The sequence below is a fragment of the Gracilinanus agilis genome, chromosome 5 (genome assembly GCF_016433145.1).
Source record: "Gracilinanus agilis isolate LMUSP501 chromosome 5, AgileGrace, whole genome shotgun sequence".
Lineage (NCBI taxonomy): Eukaryota > Metazoa > Chordata > Mammalia > Didelphimorphia > Didelphidae > Gracilinanus > Gracilinanus agilis.
The window spans coordinates 254793056-254817669 of record NC_058134.1 but is presented as its reverse complement, the minus strand read 5'-3'; the positions used below and the strand labels follow the sequence as shown (position 1 = coordinate 254817669).

The window sequence follows — 24614 nt, the reverse complement described above, 5'->3', positions numbered from 1 at the left end:
CCCTTAGGCATTTTCTCAGGCTATAAATTGCAAAAACAAACAAACAAACAAAAAACCTAAATGAGCAAATTTCCACATTGGAAGTTTTCTATGCCAATGTATGGAAGTCTGGACCAAACTAACAACTACAGCAGCAACAAAACCCTAAAAAAGCCCCAGGTCAAAAATAGCCCAATAACCAAAAACCCATTTGATGGATCCAAAAAGGACAGTAAGTAGAAAAAAAATTGCTTTCCTGGCTTTAACCATTGAACTCGAAACAGAATTTAACATGCCTTCAGAAAAGTTCCAGACATTTAAAATAGTTTTATTTATTTTATTTGTATATGTCAAAATACATTTTTTTCCAAAATAGTGGGTTTTGCAACTAGTTTCATGCAGAAACAAAGTCTGCGCAATACTACCAATAAAATCAATATAGCACAGTAGCTGTTCAGTTTTAGATACAAAGAATAAATAACCTAAATACAAAACACTAAAATATTAGAAACACGTATTTAATCATTCTTCACAGGCATCCAAACATCACGAAATATAATCCTCAGCATGCCTAACTGTTGTGCAACACCTTAACATGTTGCAGCCATTCAAGCTGATCAGTTATCTGCATATTTCACCTCAGACCATGGAAATTCTATATTCAGACCCACCTTTCATACAGTTCAATTATGACAAAAGAAAAATCCCCAAACTATCCTTGTACCTTTAAAAATCAAGAATCCTGAGCTTGGTAGTAAGAGCATAACCTTGTATCTTCATAAAACCAATCAACAGAAAGACTTAATGTCCTGCTTTACCAAAACACCCTCCCACCCCGCAAAGAACCTAAATTAGGCAGTTGAACACAATGACCTTTTTAAATGAAGGGGTACAAATTCACATTTAATATAGTATACAATATAATCAATAATACAATAGCTACTTCAAGCTTTACAATGTACAATTTATTTTAATGGCTGAACTGTTCAGTGGTTTTAGGAGATAGATTATGTGCCAGTAAGATGTCATATTTTCACATGGTTAAATGAAAATATAAAAGCTTTTTGTCTCTTTAACAAAAGACATCTTTGCTTAAGTACTCTTTTTTGTTTTGTTTTTGTTTTTCTGAAAAAGGCCACTGAAATGTACAAAATGGTCTGACATGATGGTGGTGGTATCAAATTAGATGCCCCTTCACATGGCAATAACAGTGCATATAAACAAACATTAATATGAGTAATGGATTAGGTTTGGAAATGATTTAATAACATTACTTTGGCTAGCACAACAGTTTCGGACAGCACTCAGATAAATATAGGTATGTGAAATGTAGTGAAGCAATCATATTTAAGCAACTTTAATCATGGTGAACACTATCAAATGAAAACTGGAAAGAAAATTACTCTACAGTAGAAATCTTTCATAAAGATAGGACTCCATAAAATGCATAATATTTAAATTCTTGATACCACAAAGTTTTTGCAAATTTTGTTTTAACACTATTCTGGAGGAGCCTACTTTGTATGAACAGATATTTGCAATAATGAAGTAAGTCAAGCATGCCATGTGGTAGTTTAAAAATTCAAACAATACACTTATTGATATATACAGCGTCACTCAGTACCTGCTAAAATAAATGTGAAGATTACAGTATCCAACATCTTACTCTACAATTAAAAAAAACAAACAAACCCCAAACAAAAAAACATGACCAACGAAAGCAGAAAATAGGATTTGTGGAATTCTCATTTGAACTGACGTTAAAGCATTTCATATAAGAAATAAATGCATATTGCACAAACAGTGAAAGCAAATGTTCCACACCAAGGATCTCCTTTCCAGGTGGGTGCACAACACAACATTCTATCACTATACAAAGATGTATTTTAGAAGACGTGTTCTTTGCAAATGACAAAGCTGTGGAAACACTGTACAAGGGCTGGGGGAAGGAAGTCTGGCACATGAGTAGTTAGAAGAGAAAAGACAAATCCGAACTTAAGATTTCAAACAACGACAAAAAATGGAATATAAGGAAATTGGAAGTTGTGGCACAACATCAAAAAATACGTTGAGTAACTGTCTTCTGTGAGAGCTGAAAGCTTTTGTTGATGCAAAAGTGTTTATGTACAACTAAGGCTTACTGGTTAAATATCTGAGGCGTGTCTGGCCTTGAACACTTTCCTTATATATATTGTAGCTGTAAACAAGATTTCTCAGTCATTTTTATCTTCTCAGCAGCTGCATTAACATGAAACAATGGTCTTGGTACAAAAACGAAGCAAAACCAAAAAACCAAAACCCAAACCAAAAGGAAACCCCATAAAACAACCCACAGGTAAGAGGGCATTTGGCAGGATATTTGAAAATGACAGCCTCGAAGGATTCTTTCCCATGAATCCAGTGACTGCCAGCTCTGGTCCACTGGGGTTACTAGTATGTGCAATATCATGACTTGCTGCTTCTCTTTTATTTGGAAAGTTTGCTTATAACTCTGATCAAAGCCCCATTTTCGTCTTTTAGCCTCTGGTTGTCTGCTTTCAGATCTGGTAGCATCTGCAAGTGAAAAAAGAAGCCAAGGTTAACCGTGGAAAAGCTGGAAATGAAACAATGGGGTAAGATCTCAATGCAACAGCCAATACTGCTCTCTAGGTATTTTATACTGAATGGCTCTTTTGACAAATGTTATACTTTCACCACAAACAATAAGCAAGCTGTGTCAGTTAAAAATATTTTCAGTGGCTAAATCAGATGGAACAGAAGAAAAGCATGAAAAAGTCAGTCATCTTTGTGAAGGAATTTCCTATTTGTTTAATAAATAACTCAATCAAGTTCTCCATTGACAGGGAGTGAAATTTCCCAGATTCGTTTTGGCTTCAAGATTAAGATTCAGTCTGCACTAGTAACACAGGAGCTAAGCACACAAGTCCAATTAGGAAACAGCTTTCTAGTTTTCACTGAAATTTCACATTTTTTTATTTCTTGCAAAATAAAAGGCACTCTACATTGTGATCGTGATTGTGTGTGTGTGTGATGCTCAGTTTACTATCTCTTTTGAGAAAAATATATTATTTTAAAACTATCTTCAATAACAAGACCAGAATATGCACAGATGAGGTAAAGAGTTTCTGAAATTGCTCAAAATAGATAAAGATGACTAGAAATAAAATTGAGAGGGTGGTGGAAAGAGAATAAAAGAAATATCTTGTCAAGATTTATTCAAGGTATGATCAATACCTATGGCAAGGCAACCATGAAAAGGCAAAAGCTTGAGTCTTATGTCTTTCTTTTGGGAGAACAAAATAAGGCAGAAAGCAAGTTAAGCTTAGAAATATCAGAATAATTCATTTTAGGGAAGTAAAAATATATTCTCAATGACAGACTCTATTTTCATCACAGAAATTACACTTTCCCAAGTTTTTATGCCTACTACTAAATTATTCCACTAGATAACAGCAAAATACTGATAAAATTATCAATTAACTTGAAATGTAATTAATTATTATTTTGAATGAAATTTTTGGAGAAAAAAGGTTTGATTATATAGAAGTTCAGTTCTTGTTCATGTTCTATATACTTCAACATAAAACATAACTATATAAGGCAAAGTCAGTGAGAAATGTAGTTTTGGTGAAAATGGGCACAAAACAGAAAAATGAATATAAGCCAGAATGGAAGTGAATGAAAATGAATCTTTTCTTTCTTTTCTTTCTTTTTTTTTTTGGGGGGGGGGTATATAGGGCATGGTAAAATAAGGGAGTTGGATTAGATTATCTCCAGGGTTCCTTCCAGCTTTAAATCTTTTAACGACGACATCTCAATTTAAATTTAGTAATACAAATGTGGATCCTTCTGATCAACTCAAAGCTCATGCTTAAGACTGTTAAAAAGGCAAAGACAACTAATATTAAAAATCTAAATCAAAAAACCAACAACCTCAAACATCTTGAGAGTAATTTTGGGGTATATACAACAAATAAAAATATTTACTTTGATCTTTGACTAATATGACTGCACGAATGTGACGGTTTTAATGTGACTGCAGCTTATCAGTTGCCATGTATAATTAGTGAACACTCTCTAAAAACTCCAAGAAGCAGCATGCGTAATTAAAACAGTTACATGACAGTCTTCAGACACACAGGCATTAATTGTAAAAGCGGGCCCAACACACTAATACTAAAACAAAAAAACACCTGCCTGGCTCTACCAAGAAGAAATGAAGCAAATATAAATTACAACTTGACAGTCTGTAGTTGCCTACAGGACCCTGAACGCTTGGCTACCACTCTGGCCAAGGCCCTATTCTCAGTCACCAGTCGCTCATGTAACTGTCTCAGAGTCTGAATCTGCTTTATTTGATGTAGGTTCTGCAGGAATCAGAACATAAAGAAAAAGGAATAAGAACAAGAAGGGGAAGAAATAGCACAACAGGTACAAAGAAAGTACAGGTTAGGAATAAAAACCAATTAGTTTTAGAAATAGGTCTTGCTAAGATCATTAGGAAGGGGATACATTCTTAAAGTGCACTTCACAAAAGTAAACGATTAGTCATTTGAAAAACCATTCACTCTACAATGACCAAGCATCTCATTTCTGAAATTCCACTTTTTTTAAAAAAAATTTGTTACACAGAATAGATATTCTATTTGGAAGTTAGAAACTCAAAGTGCCAAATATGCCGATTTTACTTAAGACAATACAATGAAGGCAAAACCACCTCTTAAGTCCCCCTGAAGCAATATTTAATGTTTAAAAATATTTCTGTACTAGTATTTCATTCCTAATTATTTCCACAGGTAAGGCAGATCCTTACCCACCTTTCTGGCGTTCACTTTTTTTAAAAAGTGGGACATCCTTTCTTGCATTTCTAATGAAAATTTCCTCTTTTATTCCTTTATAAATCAGTATTTTAAAACCTCAAAGGAAAAAACCAGGTTAGATTTTTCTCCCTAAATGTATACATAGCTAAGTAACTGCTCCCACGTCAAATATATGAGAAATCCTCAGCTAGTGAAAAGTCTATTTTAAAAACAAAGAAGTCAGTACTATATGCAATACCTTGGAATTTCTATACCTCAAAATATAGGATGCTTTCTGATGTATTAATGCTAGTGGAGTACAGTTATGGCTAATGCACTCAAAATTTCTCAACCTTATGTGATCATTGTTTTTCATTTCCTTCCATACCCAGAGTTCACAAAGATGGTGAAACTATAAACTTAATTACTGAGTTTTTACTTTCTTGTTCAGCTTCTCAGTGGTAAAAATACCATTTAGCAGGCTGGTCCAGACTAAGAGGTGTTAGGAAAGAAAAAGGAAGGCACGAGCAATCTCGATTTTGAACCATCAGCTCAATGGTGCTCCCTATCCCACTCCAATGAAGTGGCCCAAACTCTTAACTTATTTTAAATGACCTGGATTACTTACTTTGAGCTCTTCTTCCATTTCAGATATTCTTCTTTCTAGAGCTCTTCGTTCCTAGGATTGGATAATGTGTTGAGATTAGTAAAGACAAAACAATCACATTTTTAAAACGTTTTATTTACACCGTGAAAGAGTGATATAAGATTAAAAAAACTCAAATCAGGACAGGAGCAGTGGAGACAGAAGATGTGATGCAGGTGATGTGTAGAAAGCTTTCTAAAGTTTGAAAAAACTAACAATCAAGACCTGCTTTTAATATACTTCTTTTTAACAAAGAGTCTTTTCTTTAAAGCTCTGAAATGCTGACAGACAAAATGTTTTATACCAAGTCTATTTATTTAAGCTGTTTAGGTAAACTACTTTAGGTAAACTATAGAACAGATGAAACCACTCCAAAGACTAAGAAATTCCCATATTAAGTTAAAAAAACAAATTTAAAAAAAAAAACCCAAACCCACATATGCACACAAAAAAGAAAACCCAAACAATTATGCTAAAGTGGTATAAGCAAGAAAAGCAGAAGCAGATGTGAATAAAATGGATGCTATAACTGGAATCTGAGAGGTCTAAGCTATTCGTATCTCTGGTTCTATTATTTTTCCATAGTGATAATTCAATCGATAGATGAGAAGTTTACATCTAAGTTGAGCATTAATGAACTGGATCTAATAAAAAAGTTGCTGCAGTATTTTTGTTATCTTTTTTCAAAGAGTGATAAGCAAAAGCAGCATACAGTAGATTATGGCAGTGTTGGTTTTTTTTGAATTAGCATACTGAGGTGTTATGCCAAAAGCAAGCAGATGTGCTAGAAAACTTGGTTAGGTCATACCGCCCAGAAGATACTGACTCTTGCCGGTCACCTTTCAGATATAAACCATTTGAATTTAGTTTAATCACACTGAAGCTCTTTTTTAAGATAACCTTTTCCCAATTAGTAACTACTGACAATATTTAGTAAAAGCGTTTGTTTATTTACTGCCATTGTTAATGTCTTTGTAATTTTATTCAATTGACTTTTAACACCTACTTCAGCAGTCAACAAACATTCTTACAAGCAACATATTATCCCAGGATTGAATATGCCCCAGAAACATCACACTCACAAAAACTTTATAAATTCCAAATTCTATTAATAGCATCAGCTCCTGGTAAAGGAGCCCAACCTCCCTTTGAATTTACCTAGACACAAATGTTTTTCCAAGCTTTCTCACAAACCTCATTTCATAAATTCTGAAAACCACCCTCTAATAACAGGTTTTATTATTCCCATGTGACTTATCAGATGGTGTTGCACTGACATCACAAAATGTTAAAAGACCCAAGAGCCTGAGAATGTATGTGTGTCATGTGTATATGTCATGGATGTCTGCCTTGAGCAGGCCTGTGGATGCTGCAGAATATGCTTTCAAAGCACAAACTATAAAATAATTAAAATGACAAAGGAAACCAGTTATACTGAAATATCAATTATAAGCTGAATAGTGCTGCCCTAGATTGAGGCCTCCTATGTAAGAGGAAGAATCAAAGTTCAGGTTCTGGCCTGAACAAGGAAAAAAAAAAAAAAAAACACCGCCCATATCAAGATCCACTGAAGAAAGTTGATAAATAGTGAAATGGAAAAGTGAGTTACAGGGACTTCCGGGTTACAGGCCAAGCTTGGCAGGTACAGGAGAAAGCCCCTTTGTTTGGGAACTGGGAGCCCTGGCCTTGCCTCCTGCTAAGCTGGGGGGCCTTAACTTAGCAAGTCTTAATCCCTTTTTAAGCCTCAGTTTATCCTTATCTATGAAATGAGATGAAAGGACAAAATAGTTTTGACTATCTATGCGTGAACTAGACATCTTATAGATGATTTTATAGTAGGAGGAGACCAGGACATGGAGATTTGAGCTTGTGTCACAGTGTGAATTTGGGTCTGACTGTTTTAAAAATAAAAATGTTTTGTATTATTTGTGATTCTGAGATACCCATTTGTCTTTTTTTCTCATCTTGTCCAACATTGGCTAATAGATGATTCTATTATAACTGAGTTTCAGAGATAAAATAGTGAAAGGATATAAAAAAGATATTAAGCATGAATAAGAAATATACATTTTCTTAGAAATTTGTAGTTATTATCTAATAACATGGAAAGCCAAACTATTCAAGTAATGTTCCCCACCCCCAATTAAATGGAATATTTCTTAATAAAGTATCCTGCTGAAAATCAGTTATGTCTACAATTTAAATCAATTATTTTGAAATAAGAATGGCTATTAAAAACTAAAAATCTAACATAACCAAAATTTTTAATTTGTAGGCCTCAATTTTGTATATGAAACATTCAAAACTATCTTTGCTCTTTACTGTTTTTATAATTTTGTTTTTACAATAGGGAGAAAAACATTTTTTATAGTCATTATTCTTGGCTCTTGAATCCATAAATCAAGAGAACACACTCAGCCACTTACTAGCTGGGCAAGTCACTTACTCCAATTGTACAGCCCTTATCACTTTTCTGCCTTGGAATCAATACACAGTATAGATTCTAAGTTGGAAGGTAAGTGTTAAATGAAGATTTAAAGGCTATTTTCCTCAAAGCACATGAACTTTAAAAAATGAGCTTTAATTCTGAAGATTGCAAAACTGAGCCAAGCTGGGAATATCTTTTAAGTATACTACTATAGCTATACACTGCATGGGATGAAATGATGGCATTTAAAAAAATCTTCAATTCACTAAGGACATTTTGGAATCAAGAGGAAATCCTTTAAAAAAACAACCACGAGTTAGTTTTTATCTGGGAGTATTTTATATCACAAATTATTCGTCTTTTAAAGGGCTAATGAATCTCTAGGATTTACATTTAATTCCACTGGTAGCAAAGGGAGAAAATGATTCTCGTTTCAACAAAACATTTAAAGCTTACCCTTTTTTCCATTTCCAAAAGTGACCTGTCAGCAAATCTTTCTTGTCTCTATAATGTAAAGTTAATATATTATAAAAAGAAGGAAATGCGAAGGGCAAAGGTTTAAGGAGAAAATCAGTAACATAATTCTTCTTAATAGCTATTAAAAGAGAGCACAACTGCACTAAATCCAAACACATTATCCTTAAAAGCATAAAGCAATAAAAAAAAATGCCCACCACACTTATTGAATATAATTGTTTTCTTTTTCTAGAAGGATAGTGGAAAGAAAGTGACTGAGGATAATAGAAACCCCCCACCCACATCACACATTCTGTTGATATTTCTTTGGTTTGCTTTTGGGTAGCTATTAAGAGCTAGTGTTGATTCAGCACTTATTAGAGGCTTAATAAACATCAGCTCATTCCATCCTCATAACAACCCTGTTGGAGAGGAGGGTCTGAATAAAGAATTAGGTGTGGAGAAAAAACAATTTTAGTAGGGCAGTGCTTGGTACTCTCACAATTTAATCTGGCTCTGCTGGGGCCACTTCAATGTCGACAGGCCTTATATTAGGCCTCCAGAGGTTACTTAGTTCCTATGACTCTCCCCCTCACACTCTCAATTCACATGAGGTTTTTTAGTTTTAGAAACAATTTAGTCTTAAGGAAAATTCCTCATGACTGTAAAGACTGCTACTATTGTGTAGGGGTGGATGAAAAGTTCCTTATTAAAGGGTGAATATAACAGATTTTTGCATATAAAGTCCTTGCTGAATAAACGTTAAGCAAACTGTCTTATTTTCATGTGGAAGTCCAAGAAAACATTTAAATTGCCAGAGATGGCACAGTGTGGCTACCTAAAGAGTTTCACAAGATTTAAGTAATCCAGTTATTTATGCCATTTAAATTACTATGTATATACTCTTCATCACTACCTTCACTATTAACCTAGACAGACCTGATGCACTGTAACAGTTTTTCAAGAATCTGTAATAGAAAACATCAACACTAATTAAGATTTATCAATGAATCAACATTTCTTTGATGACCTCCTTTTCCTCTGTCTGCTCTGCTTTGGGGAATTATCTTGACAGACCTCGCCAAGTCCCAGGAAGCTCATTATTGGGATAACCTCTTCATCTTATAAGATGTTATCAGCCTGGGTATCTCATCTCATTATATAACCCTTAGCTTCTAAGACTGGAAGGTGGGATCATAAATTCCAACCTCAGATTTCTCACCAGGATGCTCTACTATATCTTTTTTCTCCCTATTTAGTCCCACTTTGGGTTCCTTTGGTGTGCTTTCTCCATTAGATAATAAATCCCCTGAGGGCAACGGGATTATCTTTTGCCTTGCACATAGTAGGTGCTTAATCAATTGATAACATTTATCTGGCACCTACTATGTGCCAAGTACTGAGCTAAATGCTGGATGTTTGCTAATTGACTGGAGTACTTACTTTATACTTGACACTTAAAAAGAAGCAGAGGGTTTAATAACTCATTATTATAATATGTATGTATGTGTATATATATATCTCAAATTGTTATAATGCCCAAGTCTTCATAGTAAAAACATTTAGATACCAAAAATTTACCACAAATAGGCTGTTTTGATTAAGTGAAACCTTAAATTTCCCTATGAATACATAATTTCAACTGAGATACCGTGTTAATTCTTAAGCCATTAATAATCTTGTGAATATAGGGAGTATTGTACCCTTAAGAGTTCGAAGGTTTAAAAAGAAAAGCTAAAGCAAGGATTCTTAAGCTTTTTGGGGTCATAGACCCCCTTTGGTAATCCAATGGATTTCTATGGAAATCTACGGACCTCTTCGATGAATGTTTTTAAATACATAAGACAAAACACATAGTAGTTATAAATGAAAGTAATTAGAGCAAAACAATTACCAAAATCTATTACTTTCCCCTACTCTAAAGTTCATGTACTCCCAAGTTAAAAACCCCTGATGTAGTATGTATTTGATAAATGTCTATAAACTGAATTGTACTTCATATAAGCATGTCTAGATTCCAAACAAGCAGGGCTCAGAAAAGAACTGTATTAAAAATAAAATGCATATAACTTTGCCCAATGTTACTTTAAAGGAAATTTGAGCCATAAAATTTAAAAATACTGCAAATAACTAGTTTTATTTTGTTTTAGGAGACAGATTTTTTCCCACACATTTTGAGAGGACAGGCTCACCAATCTCATTTATTGCAGCAAGAAGCAATTCCTGCATTATCTCTGAATTCTTTCCTACCTTTTTTACCAAAAAAGGAATCTCCTGTATTAGGATTCCCTAATTTTAGTCAGAACAGTTGCTGGAGACAATCCCAAAGCTATTTCTTAGACTGCCTGAATGATAAACATGGTATTTACGGTCTCAATTAGAGATGGAAAAGAAAAAAGAACAAACCTGGGTGGCCTTTTCCAACTGGAGTTTAAGGTCTGTCAGTTCCATATTTGTATCATGTAGCTGGGTTTTCAGTTTATCATTTTCAGTTAGAATTTGTTCATAAAGCTGGAACAAAAGATGGGGTAGAGTTAGAGGGCAATTCTCTTTCTGATCTATTATTTCTGTTCAAACATTTAGAATTTCATTTCAAAAATTGCTCTGCCATACCAAAGGAGATAAATTAATGATTTAATTTTACAGGTTTACTTTAAAAATTAAATACCAGAAATTACCTATAAATCTGTCCTTAAGCTATAAACCATTCTCACTTCAAATTTTCCATATTATAAAAAATTTCCATATAAAAATTCTACATTAGTACTATTTCTATTTCCATGAATAGGAGAATAACTTGTCTGAGGAGCTGGTAGATATCTCATCTCTAAATTGAGAATAGTAAAAATATTAAATTCTCTACAGGGTTGTTGAAAGCAAAATACTTTTTAAGTGTGGGGTATTAGCCTGTGTTTTCATTAGTATAGGGAATCCAGTCAGGAAACACCTTCTATAAATGCTGATTGGCAGCTCTGCTTTAAATTTAGTTTAAAAGAATTGCCTGGGATACTGAGAAGTTAAGTGATTTGCCAAGGATTAAAAAAAAAAAAAAACAACATACAACAGAATCACTATCTATCAGAGATGGGACTCAAACTTGGGTCTCCCTGACTCCTAGGTTGGCTATTTATGCACTGAGACACGCTGCTTTGTAAATTCTCAAGTGCCAGAAAAATTGAACTTATTTATTAATAACATATTAAACTCTGATATAACTCTACTTGTATAAGGTACTTATTAACACATTCTGCCTTGTATTATTAGTTATTTGGACAATTGTTCTTTTTTACTAGCTACAACCTCCTAGATCAGTGATGGGCAGACCACGGCCTGCGGGCCAAATGTGGACCCCTGAAATGTGCAGGACAGGATTCCTAATCTGACGACTACAATGAGTAGGACACAATACAATGAAACTTCGAAAGAGTTGCCTTAGAAACAGATGGACAGATGAACGTTTTCTTTCCTTTGGCCCCCTCTTTAAAAAGTCTGCCCATCACTGACCTAAATGATAAAATCATTCTTTTTTTAAGCTATTATCGCCTGCCTTGGAATGGATACTTAGTCTCAGACATTAAGTACTGATTCTAAGGCAGAAGGGTAGTAAGGGCTAGACAACTGGGGTTAAATGACTTTTCTAGGAACACACAGCTAGGAGGTCAGATTTGAACGCTGTCTCCTGGCCTGTCAATCAATCACTGTGCTACCTACCTTCCCCCAGGAATCATCTTTTAAAAAACACATTGCATGCTGCCTTATCCCAAATGGGTGTTCAATAAATATTTGTCAAATGATTTGTTTAAGCTTACTGACAATGATATCAGAAAACCGAATGTAGCCGTGGAAGACCTTTGCCTTAGCCAAGCCTCGGGCTCTATGACAACTCCCTAAACTCAAGCAGTTACAGATATTAAGAAAGAAAGGATGGCCAATTTGTAGTACTGCTAATAGGAAGAGGGGAAACATTCAATCATCAAATCTCACTTGAGTTCCTAGCTCCTTCATATTCAGTATAGAATCCTACAGATTATTACTCAAAATTATTCCTTCCAGTTGACCATCCCCAAATTCCTTCACTGACTTCATTCCTCTGATCCTTAACAGTTAACACTTAGGCAGTCCTGTGATTTTTGAGGAATGATATCAGAAGAACAGTATCTTTAGAGCAAAACACATGTTGGCTTTACTTCAATAAGATCAGGTGGACTAAATACCTTTTTAAAGTCAGTTGAATCATCTCTGTCTAGTCTGCTACTGTAAAGTTTTCTTTCTTCCAAGTAACTGTAAGACCCAGATCGACTCAGCAAGGAATCACAACGCTCAGTGGATGATGTGGAACCTGGCTCATGTCTTCAGGAGAAAATATTTTAAGTTAAAACTTTGATGGCTATGCTGATGTTATTATGTAAGAATGTACTTACTTCAAATATACCCACCAACAAGGAGACCAACTACATGTAAACAAAGTTGGCAAACCATGATAGTACAGAATACTCTAAATGCCCAAATTCAACCTGCTGAAGCCACTAATGCCATGGGCTCAATTTAGAAATTAATGTTTTTAAAAATTATATTACTTGAGGTGAACCAATAAAATCAAATATCTGCACACTTGTAACAAAGCTTCAAACCATAAGAATTAAGAAGTAAAATATTCCACCATGTATAGTTAAGTCTGTATCTGGAAAAAGTTGCATTGCTAAAAATCAACATTTTTATCATTCTATTCTGAATTCTGGTCATTTGTTTTGGATGAACTTTGCTGGGTCAGCCCAACCAAGATAGAAGTGGTAGGGTCTGGGCTTGAGTTTGATCTCTGTCTTTGAGAGGTTTGCCAACCATTGAGATCTGTTTAGGCAGCTATAAGACAGACATGTGAAGGATGGGTGAATGAGACAATTTATTTCTTTTGGAATATAGAGTAGAGGTGTGATAGACTTTATAGAAAGAATTAGTTCAATCCTCTCATTTTATAGATGAAGAGTGATGAGATACAGACAGAAGTTAGGCGATTTGCCCAATTAGACTTCTAGTTAACTGTAAAACCAGGACTACAGCCCAGGCCATATGTCTAAGCATAAAGGAGATAATAGCTATCATAATAACAGTCAGGCTACAGACATTTTCTTAAGCCCTCATTATGTGGAATATAAAAAGAGGCAAAAATAGGTCCTGTCCTCAAAGAATTCCTATTCTAGTTGGGGAAACAACATGTAAAGGACTAAGTAAATGCCACACATCCACACACAGAATGGATGGAAGTTAACCTCAGAGAAGAAAGCAGCAAAAGCAGTAGCAGCTAGGAAAGGGATTGGATTGTGGACTTCTATGGAAGTCTGGTTGAAACCTAAGAACATTTTAGAATGTTTTTAAATGAATAAGATGAAATTTAAAGAATAACCAAAGAAAATATTCATATTATAATACAGTAATAAAAAAGGTGTGTGTGTGTGTGTGTGTGTGTGTGTGTGTGTGTGTGTGTGTGTGTGTGTGTGTNAAAAAAGGTGTGTGTGTGTGTGTGTGTGTGTGTGTGTGTGTGTGTGTGTGTGTGTGTACAATTGGAAAGGTCTCCTTCAGAGGTGAGATCTGAGCTGAATGTTGAAGGTAGAAATGAAGAAAGCAAGTATAGGGACCAACTAGTAAAAGGCATTAAGTCAGGCTACAGACTCAGGAACAAAGCATAGTAATGAGGCAGGGGTTAGTGGATTGTAAAGTTTAAAAAAAAAAAAAGGCAAGACTAGTAAAATGCAAGATGACTAGAAATCTCAGAAGGGACAAGCCTGTGAAGGGTTTCACGACATGCTAAGGAGAGGATTTCATATATGGTTTTCTGAAGGAGCCATTAGGGTGGGTGGCAAGGGAAAGGTAGTCAAGTTTGTATTTTAGGAAAATTGCTCTGGTAGCTGAGAACAGTATGTATTGGGACATGAGGCAGGAGGGCTACTCAAGTGGCTGGATTGGTGGTCCTCTGAAAAACAGAAATAAAAGGGAAATATTGTGAAGGCAGAAATATAAGATGTGCCAACAGATTACCTATGTGTAGTAGATGTGGGATGAGATAGGTCATGAACATGGGTAACTGGAAGTATGGTGGAACTAGTGACAGTTATAGAAAAGGGTTTTTCTTGGAGACGAGGAAGATGACTTTGGTATGAATATAAACAGAACTCATTAGAGTTGATGAGCTCATCAAGAGAGACAGTAGGCCTAGGATGAGGCCTTGAGAGATACCCTAATTGGGGACAGAAGATGTCTGGATTTGGAAGAACTAAGTCAGAAGTCAGGAAACAGAAGGTTAAGAAAAGATTGTGAGGAAAGTAGAGATCTCCCTAGTCTAGAAGGATTTCTTTCTTTTTTTTTTTTTTGGTTTCCCTAGAAAACTTTATTTCTTTCTTCAAGATAGTCTTTTCCATTTTTAATAAACAATAGTTTTATATATTTAAAAATTTACAGTTTTACATGGAGGAAAATAGCCTGCAATCTGTAAATTTACTAATAAAGTTAAGAAGAGGAAGGACAATACAAATGACAAAACTTTCCTGAAAAGGAATTACTCTGGGAAAAATCTAGAAGGATTTCTTAAGTAGTTTAGCTGAGAAGTGAATATATTTAAGACAATATTTCTTGTGGATGATAGATCAGGGTACAGTTCACCTCTGCCAAAGAACGAGGGAAACATAATCAGCAGGAAGGCCAGTAGACAGGGAGACATTGGAAAAGAAAGTCAGGATGATGATAAAGAAAAGAAGAAGAGATGGGAGAAAGGTCAATTCTTTCTCTACAGCAGTGATCCCCAAAGTGGGCGCTACCACCTCCTGGTGGGTGCTGCAGCGATCCAAGGAGGTAGTGATGGCCACAGGTGCATTTATCTTTCCTACTAATTGCTATTAAAATTTTTAAAAATGAATTTCCAGGGGGCTAAGTAATATTTTTTCTGGAAAGGGGGCTGTAGGCCAAAAAAGTTTGGGAACCACTGCTCTCTACAGGCAGCTCCTGTTTTATATAAATTCACATGACTTTCAGTAGAGGCAGTATGACTGGTACAGCCTCAGGCCAGCGATCCTCACCTCCAGGGACTATAGCAAGACACTGAAGCAGACCAACAGAGCTCTAGAGGGTTTGGGGTCACAAGGACCCCCATTCCCAGTGGAGGTCTGTGCAATGAGAATGATCCACTAATGTTAAGGGAGAACTGGCTGTATATAGGAATGAAAAAAAAAAAGGATATCAGTGGAGAAGATCTCTGGCTAATGTGAGATGAGAGAGCTCTCAGAAAGTAGCTTCTATTTCTTCAGTGAAGCAGGAGAGGGAATGCTTGGCTGAGAGGCTGAGGGTAAGGAAAGTGCTGTAAGAAAACAGGAGAAAGGAGGAGGTTTGTAGCAGCTAAAGTGAAGTGAAAGTGAAAGAATAAAATGATTATCTCCTTGTAGGGAGGGGCCCAGTTGGGATTAGATGACACACATTTATAGCTAATCTAATAAGCAGTTTCATGAATTTTTTCTTCTGCTCAGGTTAGTAGTATATGAAGCATATAGACAATAAGAATAATATATAGTTTAGCGAGGTGTGATCAGCAATAGGGCAAGGGGACAAAAGATTTCCTAAGAGGAAAGCATATTATTGAATTAATTAGGTAAGAAGTTAAGGAGAAGAAAGGGAGGTGAATGGTACCAGTACAAGGCTGATGCTGAGAAAAGAACTAAGAACTACATAGAAAGAATGGAGGTCATGAGGATGAAGAATGGGGGTAAGGGCCCTAAGGCACAGGAAAAAATGAACTGGGGGCAAATAGGTGGCACAGTACATAGAGTGCTAGTCCCGGAGCTGGAAGGACCTGGGTACAAATTTGGACTCAGCTATTTCTAGCTACATGACCCTGGGCAAGTCACTTAACCCTGCTTGCCCATCATTTACCCTCTAGTTTTTACTAAGTTTTTACTAAGACAGAGGTTAAGAATTTTTAAAAAATAAAATGAAAAATGATTATGACCACATAAAGTAATTTTTAGAATTCAAGAACACAGGTGATGAAAGGTGAAGTCTCCCAGTATAGTGGAAGTAGGGTAGAAAAATAGGTCACATGAAGTGTGTAGTAAAGCGAAACACTTTCAAAGTGCCTTCCCTGATGGGGCCTGAAACAGGCCAGCAGAGCTATGTAGAGGGGCTGGGCTCTCTAACCCATGACATATGAGAAATCATAAGTCATACTTGAACAGCATTTTAAAAGTAGACCAAAAAAAAGCAACCACAGAGTACAAAACAACTAGTTTCTTGTGACTTCTGGCAAAAATGGTAGCCTGAACAAAAGAGTCTCAGATTTATACAATGGCATATGCCTAAAATTTGTACTGAAATGTACAATTTCATTAAATTTATGGTTGAACTAAATATAAGAGATTAAATTTATGGTTGGACTAAATAAATGTAAGAGAATGTGATTGCTGATTTAAAATAATTAATGTAGCTCAAGTAAAAAATGACTCTTTAGCAGCTTTATTTACAAAAAAAGAGAGGAAGAGTGAAAGTTGGATAATGTGAAAGACAGCAGAGCAAGATATCTAAAATAACACACTAAATATTTGTTCCAGCCCCTGGCTCAACCCAGGCAGGGCTAATTAATCCTCAGTCAGAGGGCCCAGTGGCCTCCTCCAAGACAGGGAAGCCTCTCTGGAAATTAATCTCTCCAGAAGTCAGGAAAGGAGTCAGCTTTTCACTCACCTAAGCAGTGGCTCCAAAGGGAGAAGATCCAAGAGAAATCTTACCAGAGACCCCAATCCTCCACACTCCAGATTCAGCCCCAAAACCTTCTGACAAGGAAGTTTCAGCCTCTTTTAAAGATCTTTCTTAATGTCACTTCCTGTCTCTTCCTCCACTTTTCCAGGACCAATTGCAGTCCTTATATTTGCTTAGCACTGCCCAGGGGGGCAATCAGTGGCTTCTGGAAGTGTAAACCACTTTAGCAGGTGGTTTGTGGACCTCCCCTACTTAAGTAGGAGTGTCTGGTTTTTTTTGTTTTGTTTTTGGTTGATTAAATTTAAAAGTAAGAAGGGGAGAGTTAATCCTATCTTTCTATCTGGAAGCCCTGAGAAGTGGCAGTAGCTAGGTCAGCAGAGAAGTACTCAGCCTGGGATAGTCCAGGTCCTTGGTCTCTTAGCCTCCACTCTGAACCTCAAAGATCTAGGATGTAACCTAATTTCAAGAGTTAAAGCTCAGCAGAGAAATCTGGTGAAATTAAGGTGAGACTGAATAGGGTTGACCCCCTCACTCAAAAGTACAGCCAGAAGTGGAACCTGGCTCTGAATCAAGGCCCTAGTTCAAGAACTAAAGGTAGAAAGATAAATAAATCAAAGAAAACATATGTGAATATGAGAAGATTGAAAATTCTCAAATAAAGAATTTTCAAACAGGAGCAAGCAGAGATCCAAAGGGAAAAAATGTTGAAAAGAAATAGAGATTTTAAAAAAATGAAATAAAAGCTCTGGAGCAAAGAATTATAAGGAAAATAAATAGTTCCAAAGAGAAAATGGCAAAAATTACCAAAGATTCTCTGAAAACCAGAGTAGACCAGACAAAAATCAATGAGACAAGAAACATTAGACAAAATCAAAAGACTGAAAAAATATGAGATATCTGATATTAAAAAAACAACCTGGAAAATATAATATCAGAGAGAAAAATTTAAAAATCACTAGATTCTCTGAAAACTACCATCTACTAGAACCACAGAGTGAAGACAGAATACACCAAGTATCTCCTGGATCCTAATCCTAAAAGGAAAACCCCAACATCAAAAAAGAAAAAGAAAATTTTACAAGTACCCAGAGAGGTATTCAAGTAATAGGGATCTATAATTAGAACCAAAAAGATCTGATAGCTTCTGCTAGGAATGAGAGAAGATCTTGGATTATTATTCCAAAAGGCAAAAGATTAACCAATAATAGCTTATCCTATGCCCTATGAAAACTGAATATGGTCTTAAAGAAGAGGTAGAAGGAAATAAAAACCTTTCATTGAAGAAAGGCCTTTCATTTTTGAGGAAATGGCAAGAGCCAAATAGGAGCTTTGAAATGCAAACATAAGACTTTAAGAGAAAACAAGAAAAGTATATTTATTTGAGCAGTTGGAATGTTGTAGTGCTAAAATTTGAAATAGAATACCCCTCTAATACCTTTAATAAATTTAATTTATTGTTACATTATAATATAATATAATATATTGTATTATTATTACTATAAAATTATTAAAACAAATTTAATAAAGGATGTTGAGGAAACTAAGAAAACAGAGGGCATGGAGGTGGATTGGTTCTGTTCTAAGGGTTTTATGATGGAAAAGTGAAGGGAGAGGAAAAGCAATGTAAAAATATAGAAAAGAGGGGCGAGGAAGGTTATATTTGTTATCTTTCATAACTGCGGTATAGGTAATGAAGACCGTTTAAACACAGAAGAAAGGGTTGGGAGAAGCTGGCCTTGGATGAACTTCCTTCTTTTGATCTTGTGCTGGGCATATAGAAATGCTTGTTTTTATTAGCATTTAAGTTCAGAATAACAAAAAAAAAAAAAAAAAAAAAAAAAAGATAAAATAAGGCCTGGTCCATTCCTGGTGAATGAAACTTAAGAAATGAAATAATGAATAAAAAAAAAATATCAAATATATACTACTACTTTCATTTTTGTATACTACTTCTTTTCATACATGTTACTTTGATCTTCACAATCCTTTGTAATAGATTGTGCCAGTGTTATTGTCATTTTAAAGATAAGTAAATTGAAACTCAAAAAAATGACTTACTTGTGGTCATAGAGCTATCAAATGATAACGTCAGATCTCATATTCAGGTTTTTTTTCCTTTTTGTTTTGGTGATTATTTTAAAAATAAGACTTATCATTCTCTTCCATTTTTTATTTTTAAAAAAATCAATAAAAAAATTAGCCTCTTGCTTAAGGATGAGATTTGATTTCAGTTTGATTTCTTCAAATCCAGGGTTAATGAACATCACAGATATTGACAAAAAAGTAAAAATTCTCCCCTGCAGAGCAGTCTTTTAACTTTCAAGATTTAAAAATAAAGACTGACTAGTGTAGAAGATCAACACTGGTGGCTTTAGGTTAAAGAATAGACATTGCTCTGTCTGGCTGCTAAAGGCCTTAATAACCTTCTTGCCTTTTCAGTCTTTTTTTTGCCTTACTTAAGTGAGGCTTCCTTGCATAACTGAGCATTTTCTTTCTTCTTTTTTCTTTCTTTTTAAACCTTTACCCTTTATATTAGAATCAATACTAAGTATTGGTTTCAAAGCAGAAGAGCAATAAGGACTAAAACAAGGTTAAGTGACTTGTCCAGGAAGTGTCTGAGGTCAGAATGGAACCCAGGTCCTCTCAATTCCAGGACTAGCTCTCCATCCATTGTGCTACCTAAGGGCCCCTATCTATTCTGTTTATTTTCACTGGCTGTCACCTATGCCTATCACCTTCTGCCTACCTATCTCCATTTCCTGGTTTCCTTCAAAATCTCACTTTCTACAAGAAGCTTTTCCTGATCCCACTTATTGCTAGTGTCTTCTCTCTGCCAATCATCTCCAATTCCACCTGCATTTTACATGTTTGTACAGTTTATTTGCATATTTCCTCCCCTTTGAAAACTGAATGATCTGGGAGCAGGGATCTTTTGCCTCTTTTTAATTCCAGTGCTTAGCATAGAAGACAGTACATAGTAGGCATTTAATAAATGTTTGTTGACTTGGATCCTTTGGCAGCCTAATAAAACTTATAGGCTCTTTAGGGGCAGCTGGGTAGCTCAGTGGATTGAGAGTCAGACCTAGAGAAGGGAGGTCCTAGGTTCAAATCCGGCCTCAGACACTTGCCAGCTGTGTGACCCTGGGCAAGTCACTTGACCCCCATTGGCCACCCTTACCACTCTTCCACCTAGAAGCCAATACACAGAAGTTAAGGGTTTAAAAAAAAAAACAACAAAAAACTTAGGCTCTTTGTTATTCTAAAAAACTGAAGAAAATGTTAAATTTCATAGGTGATTGGAAAATTTTTTTCATCCACAATCAAATTCAGAGGCTTCATGTACTAGAGTAAGTTCTAGATCCTAGAACAACTAGTAGGGACAGAAAAGGAAAGACTTTCCTTCCCTTTTTTTTTTTTTATGAGACAGGCCAAATATTCTTCTAGAGCTCACCTTTCAAGAGGAAAACATATACCTACACTCACAACAGACTTTTCACTTTGGGAATAGGAATGTCATATTTATTTCACTGAAAAGAACTTTTGCATCTTTAAATATCTAATGACAAAAGGCAGGTTGAGATTTTCACATTACTAGCAGATAAAAGCTTTTAAAATTTAAAAATATACACTAGATAGGATAATCCAATTAGGAAAGCTAGGGCAGAATTTTCTCTGAATTTAGAAGAGAAAAACTGTTATAAAAATAATACTGATTCATAGGCCCACATATAATATTTTTGCGTATGTATATGTATGTGTGTGTGTGTGTACATTTGTCAAGTAAATTTTAAATTAGCGTAGCATATCCCTTGTCTATCAAGATGAGCAGGCTTTAAATGGGGGAGAGAAGGGAATATGTTCTTATGACAAGAATCACAGGCAGATAATAGACAATGCTGCTCTGAGAGAAAAATAATGAAACTTTTCCTACACTTACACTACAGAATTAATTTTGTATTCTGAACTTAAATTTTCAAATATTTAATAAGTCCTTCTGGGACAATATACAGAAGTGTTTTTTATTGTGTCCCACTCTTTATGACTCAATTTTGGGGTTTTCTTGGCAAGAGATATGGAAATGGCAAACTCATTCAACTTTTTTACAGATGAGGAAACTGAGGCATATTAGGGTTAAGTGGCTTGCACAGGGCCACATAGCTAGTGTTTCAGGCTAAATCTGAACTCAGGTAGTCCTGTCATTCTATTTACTGAATGTGATAATGAAATTAAATCTGCGCTACTCATCCTTAATCTTAATCAACAAAGGTGAGAACATCCACACTTAATTCACAAGTTGAGAGGTCTGTGAACCACCTGTGCTAGAGTGACAAATCAGAATTTACTGACTGCCTCTTGGGCAGTCCTAAGCAAAGTGTCTGTTGTGATTGGACCCGAAAACTAAGAGGAAGGCACAGGAAGTGACGCAAAAGAAGCCCCTTTAAAAGAGAGTAACAGCTTCCAGTTAAGATTCAGTTCGGTTCAGTTCTCTTCAGCTTGGAACTGGACCTGAAGGAGCTCTAGCTGGGACCTTGGACTTGGGGAGACTGTTCTTAAACCTTTCCCTTAGAACTACAAGTGGCGAGTGAAGAAGGCTGACTGCCTTAGCCTCCCTGGAGGTACTAGCCTTCTGGAGGCTCCCTTGATTGGGAGAAACCCTTATGGCTAAGCCTCTTGTTAATGACTTTAGGTTCTCTGGCTGTGACATCTGGAGCCCTGCTGGAGAAAAGCCAGGGATTGAGTACATAATCTAGTTCTTTAAACTAGGATCTCTTACTCTATCCTCTTCTCACTACTTCCACTCTCTTATATTTTGTAAATAAATTACTAAAATCATTTTAGAATTGATATTTATTCAATTCTTGGTGACCACACCTTTACATATTAATATCCAACCAACCCCTCCCCCTTTTCCCTCTTACATGAGCAATCCCAAATTAGTTTTAACTTTAGATGTCAATACTTCAGCATAAATCTCACAGTCCCTTGTTCTTTGATATCATTTACTCCTCTATGGAACACATTTCATTCCGACAGGAATATACATTTTCTGGCAAGTATAGAACAATTTTATATTTTTTGAATTTTCTTTCCTTTGTATTTGAAGGTCTTTCTTCTGATGTATTACAGAACTTGTTTTTGAATTGAATTGTTGAAATTTAATCACCATGTGTCTTATAGTTAGTAGCAATGGGTTTTTACCTGGAGATGACCTTTAAATTTTTTCGATTGACACTTCATTTTTTATGTTCAGAAGTTCTGGGTAGTTGTCATATAATTTATTTAATTTATGGCATTCATTTTTTTTTCCCTGTCATGTTCTTCTAGAAAACCTATAATATAGCCTGTCTTTACTTAGCCTGTCTTTGAGGCCAGTGTGTTTTTGCTTGTACATTTTGCTTTCAATGTTATCACCTTTTCCTTCTCTTCTAGAGCAGTGATGGTGAATCTTTTAGAGTGCTGGGCCCCATTCCTGCTGTGCACCCCTCCCCCCACCCCTGGCTTACCCCACACAGGGAAGGGAGGAAGCACTTCCCTTGGGCTGCTGGGTGGAGGAACAGGTGAAGTGAGAAATGTCCTCAGTGAGTATAGAGAGGGGGAGGGGAGTGGCATGAGTGCTCCGCTCCCCTCCAGTTCTGCCTTCTGTTTGCTCCCATTAGGCTGCTGGGTAGAGGGGCAGAGGGATGTGAAAAAAAGTGATCAGGAGGGAAGCAGCTCTGCCCAAGTCCCTTTGCCATTCTAGTAACAAACAGGAAAAGGGGGTGGGGTGGCTGCATGCTCACAGAGAGCACCCTATGTGTCATCTCTGGCACTTGTGCCATAGGCTCACCATCACTGGTCTACATAGTTCTTCATTTCTGTGTATCTGCATTCCCAATCTATTGTTCTCTCTTTTGTTTATCTGGCGAGACTTGACATTGCAGATTTAAGATTTAAGGTTTTTATTCAGCCCACTATTTTTGCTATGCAATGCATAAATTTTGCTCTTATAATTCTCACTTCTCTTTTAACCATTCAGGAACAATGTGTTGAGATTCCCTGTTACCAAATTCCAAAGGGTCTTCTGTTTCAAGGACTGGATCATTTTCATTTGTTTTCCAGATGTTTGAATTCATTTACTAAATCTGGAGGTCATATTTCTTTCTACTGTTAGTGTCTCTTTCTTGCTGATTTATCTGTATGCATATAACGTTTCATTTTTTCTGAGATTTGGTCATTTTGAACTAACCCTGCGCTAGTCCCCTTATTTTCCCCTACTGCTTACTTTCTGACCTGCTGACCCCCTCCCCTCTGATGGTGGTGTCCTTGGGGGCTAAATCTTAAAAGAATCTCAGCTTCCTCTCATACTAACTGGGATCTCTGTCCCAAGTGACATTAGGATGGTCAGAACTGGTAGGTACCAGTTCTCCCCATCTGCCCTACCCTATGCCCTGTCCTGCTCCCTCTGTTCCTCATTTCACTGACAGTATCACTAAATGACAGTTCAGATAAATCTTTTGTAATGAATGCTACCTGTTGCAGTGGCTGTGACCCCGGTGGGCTTCCACAGTGTGGCAGACATGTTCTGGCCTATCTGTCCTGGCTTGAGCAGACTTCCAAAGCTTAGAACCAGGATGTTCAAGTCACTGAAAACATAGGGAGGAGACAGAGTGTATATAGGATTGGGTTCTGTTTCAAGTCCCTCATGGGATGACTAGTACATGGTGGCATCCTGGGGAATGGGGGAGTTATGTGTAGTGAATTCAATGTAAATATCAAGTTGAGGAAATTGTCTAGTCCTCCGTTTTGTTCATCATAAGCTCCTGAAGGTTATTTATTTAATTCTAAATATTTATTCAACTTTTCATTTACTATAATATTGCAGGATATAACATGACACTGAAGAAGTCACTTCACTTCTCTGGGCCTCAGTTTGTTCATCTATAAAATGGATATTGGAGGATAGGTGCCTCCAAGGGCCCTTCCAGCTCTGGAATTAGGACTCTTCATTTGTCATAGGGAGAAAACTGTATTACTTTATAACATTATCACGAGAAAAGGGTTCTATCCAAATTTAATGCAAAAGAGAAATGAGTTATTCTGACAGGAAATCTTTGACCTAAAAGTTCATGAATACTATCATGTTATTCTTTTCGAGATCAAAAGGGACAGGGGAATATTTTAACATAAATGTATCTGTTTTATTACAACTCAATTATGTCAACTATGCCTTATGTCAACAATGAAACTTCTTTTTAAAAATGTGCAGGGGAAAGAATTAATACAATATATCTTTGACTAAACTGAGATGAGGGCAAGGGGAAGAAATAATAGGTTGCTCTTACTTTAAAAAATGTTTTTCCGTGAGAAAAATATTATGGAACAAGTTCATCAAGAAAAATGCCTGAAATTCAAACTTCCTTAAAGTTTTTCAAATCAACCTATGAAAGTTGGACATCTAAGAAGGTAAAAATGTTAAATGTCTTATTAATATTTATAAGTAGTATAAAAAGGAATTCTTTATTCTTTTTTTTAATTTAACAGGGGACCCAGAGGTCCTCTTACCATAGAGATATGTAAGGATTAGACAGTAGAT

The 24614-nt window shown here is 35.9% G+C and overlaps 1 protein-coding gene across 13 annotated transcripts in view; it reads right to left on the bottom strand.

Annotated features, from left to right (window-relative positions):
• Positions 1-853: 853 nt before the first annotated feature.
• Positions 854-24614, bottom strand: part of PPP1R12A (protein phosphatase 1 regulatory subunit 12A) — a 199045-nt gene continuing 175284 nt past the window's right edge. For 5 of the 13 annotated variants that reach the window (XM_044679905.1, XM_044679897.1, XM_044679895.1 and 2 more), the window contains 5 exons: positions 12523-12658; positions 10715-10819; positions 8309-8356; positions 5407-5457; positions 3706-4346 (listed from right to left, as the gene is read on the bottom strand). In XM_044679905.1, the coding sequence (XP_044535840.1) occupies positions 4212-4346; positions 5407-5457; positions 8309-8356; positions 10715-10819; positions 12523-12658 (475 nt within the window). In that variant the 3' untranslated portion in view covers positions 3706-4211. Of the gene's footprint in view, positions 2533-3705; positions 4347-5406; positions 5458-6232; positions 6264-8308; positions 8357-10714; positions 10820-12522; positions 12659-14073; positions 14277-24614 lie in introns of those variants that run through there. The other 8 variants (XM_044679906.1, XM_044679899.1, XM_044679900.1 and 5 more) reach the window with 5 other exon arrangements.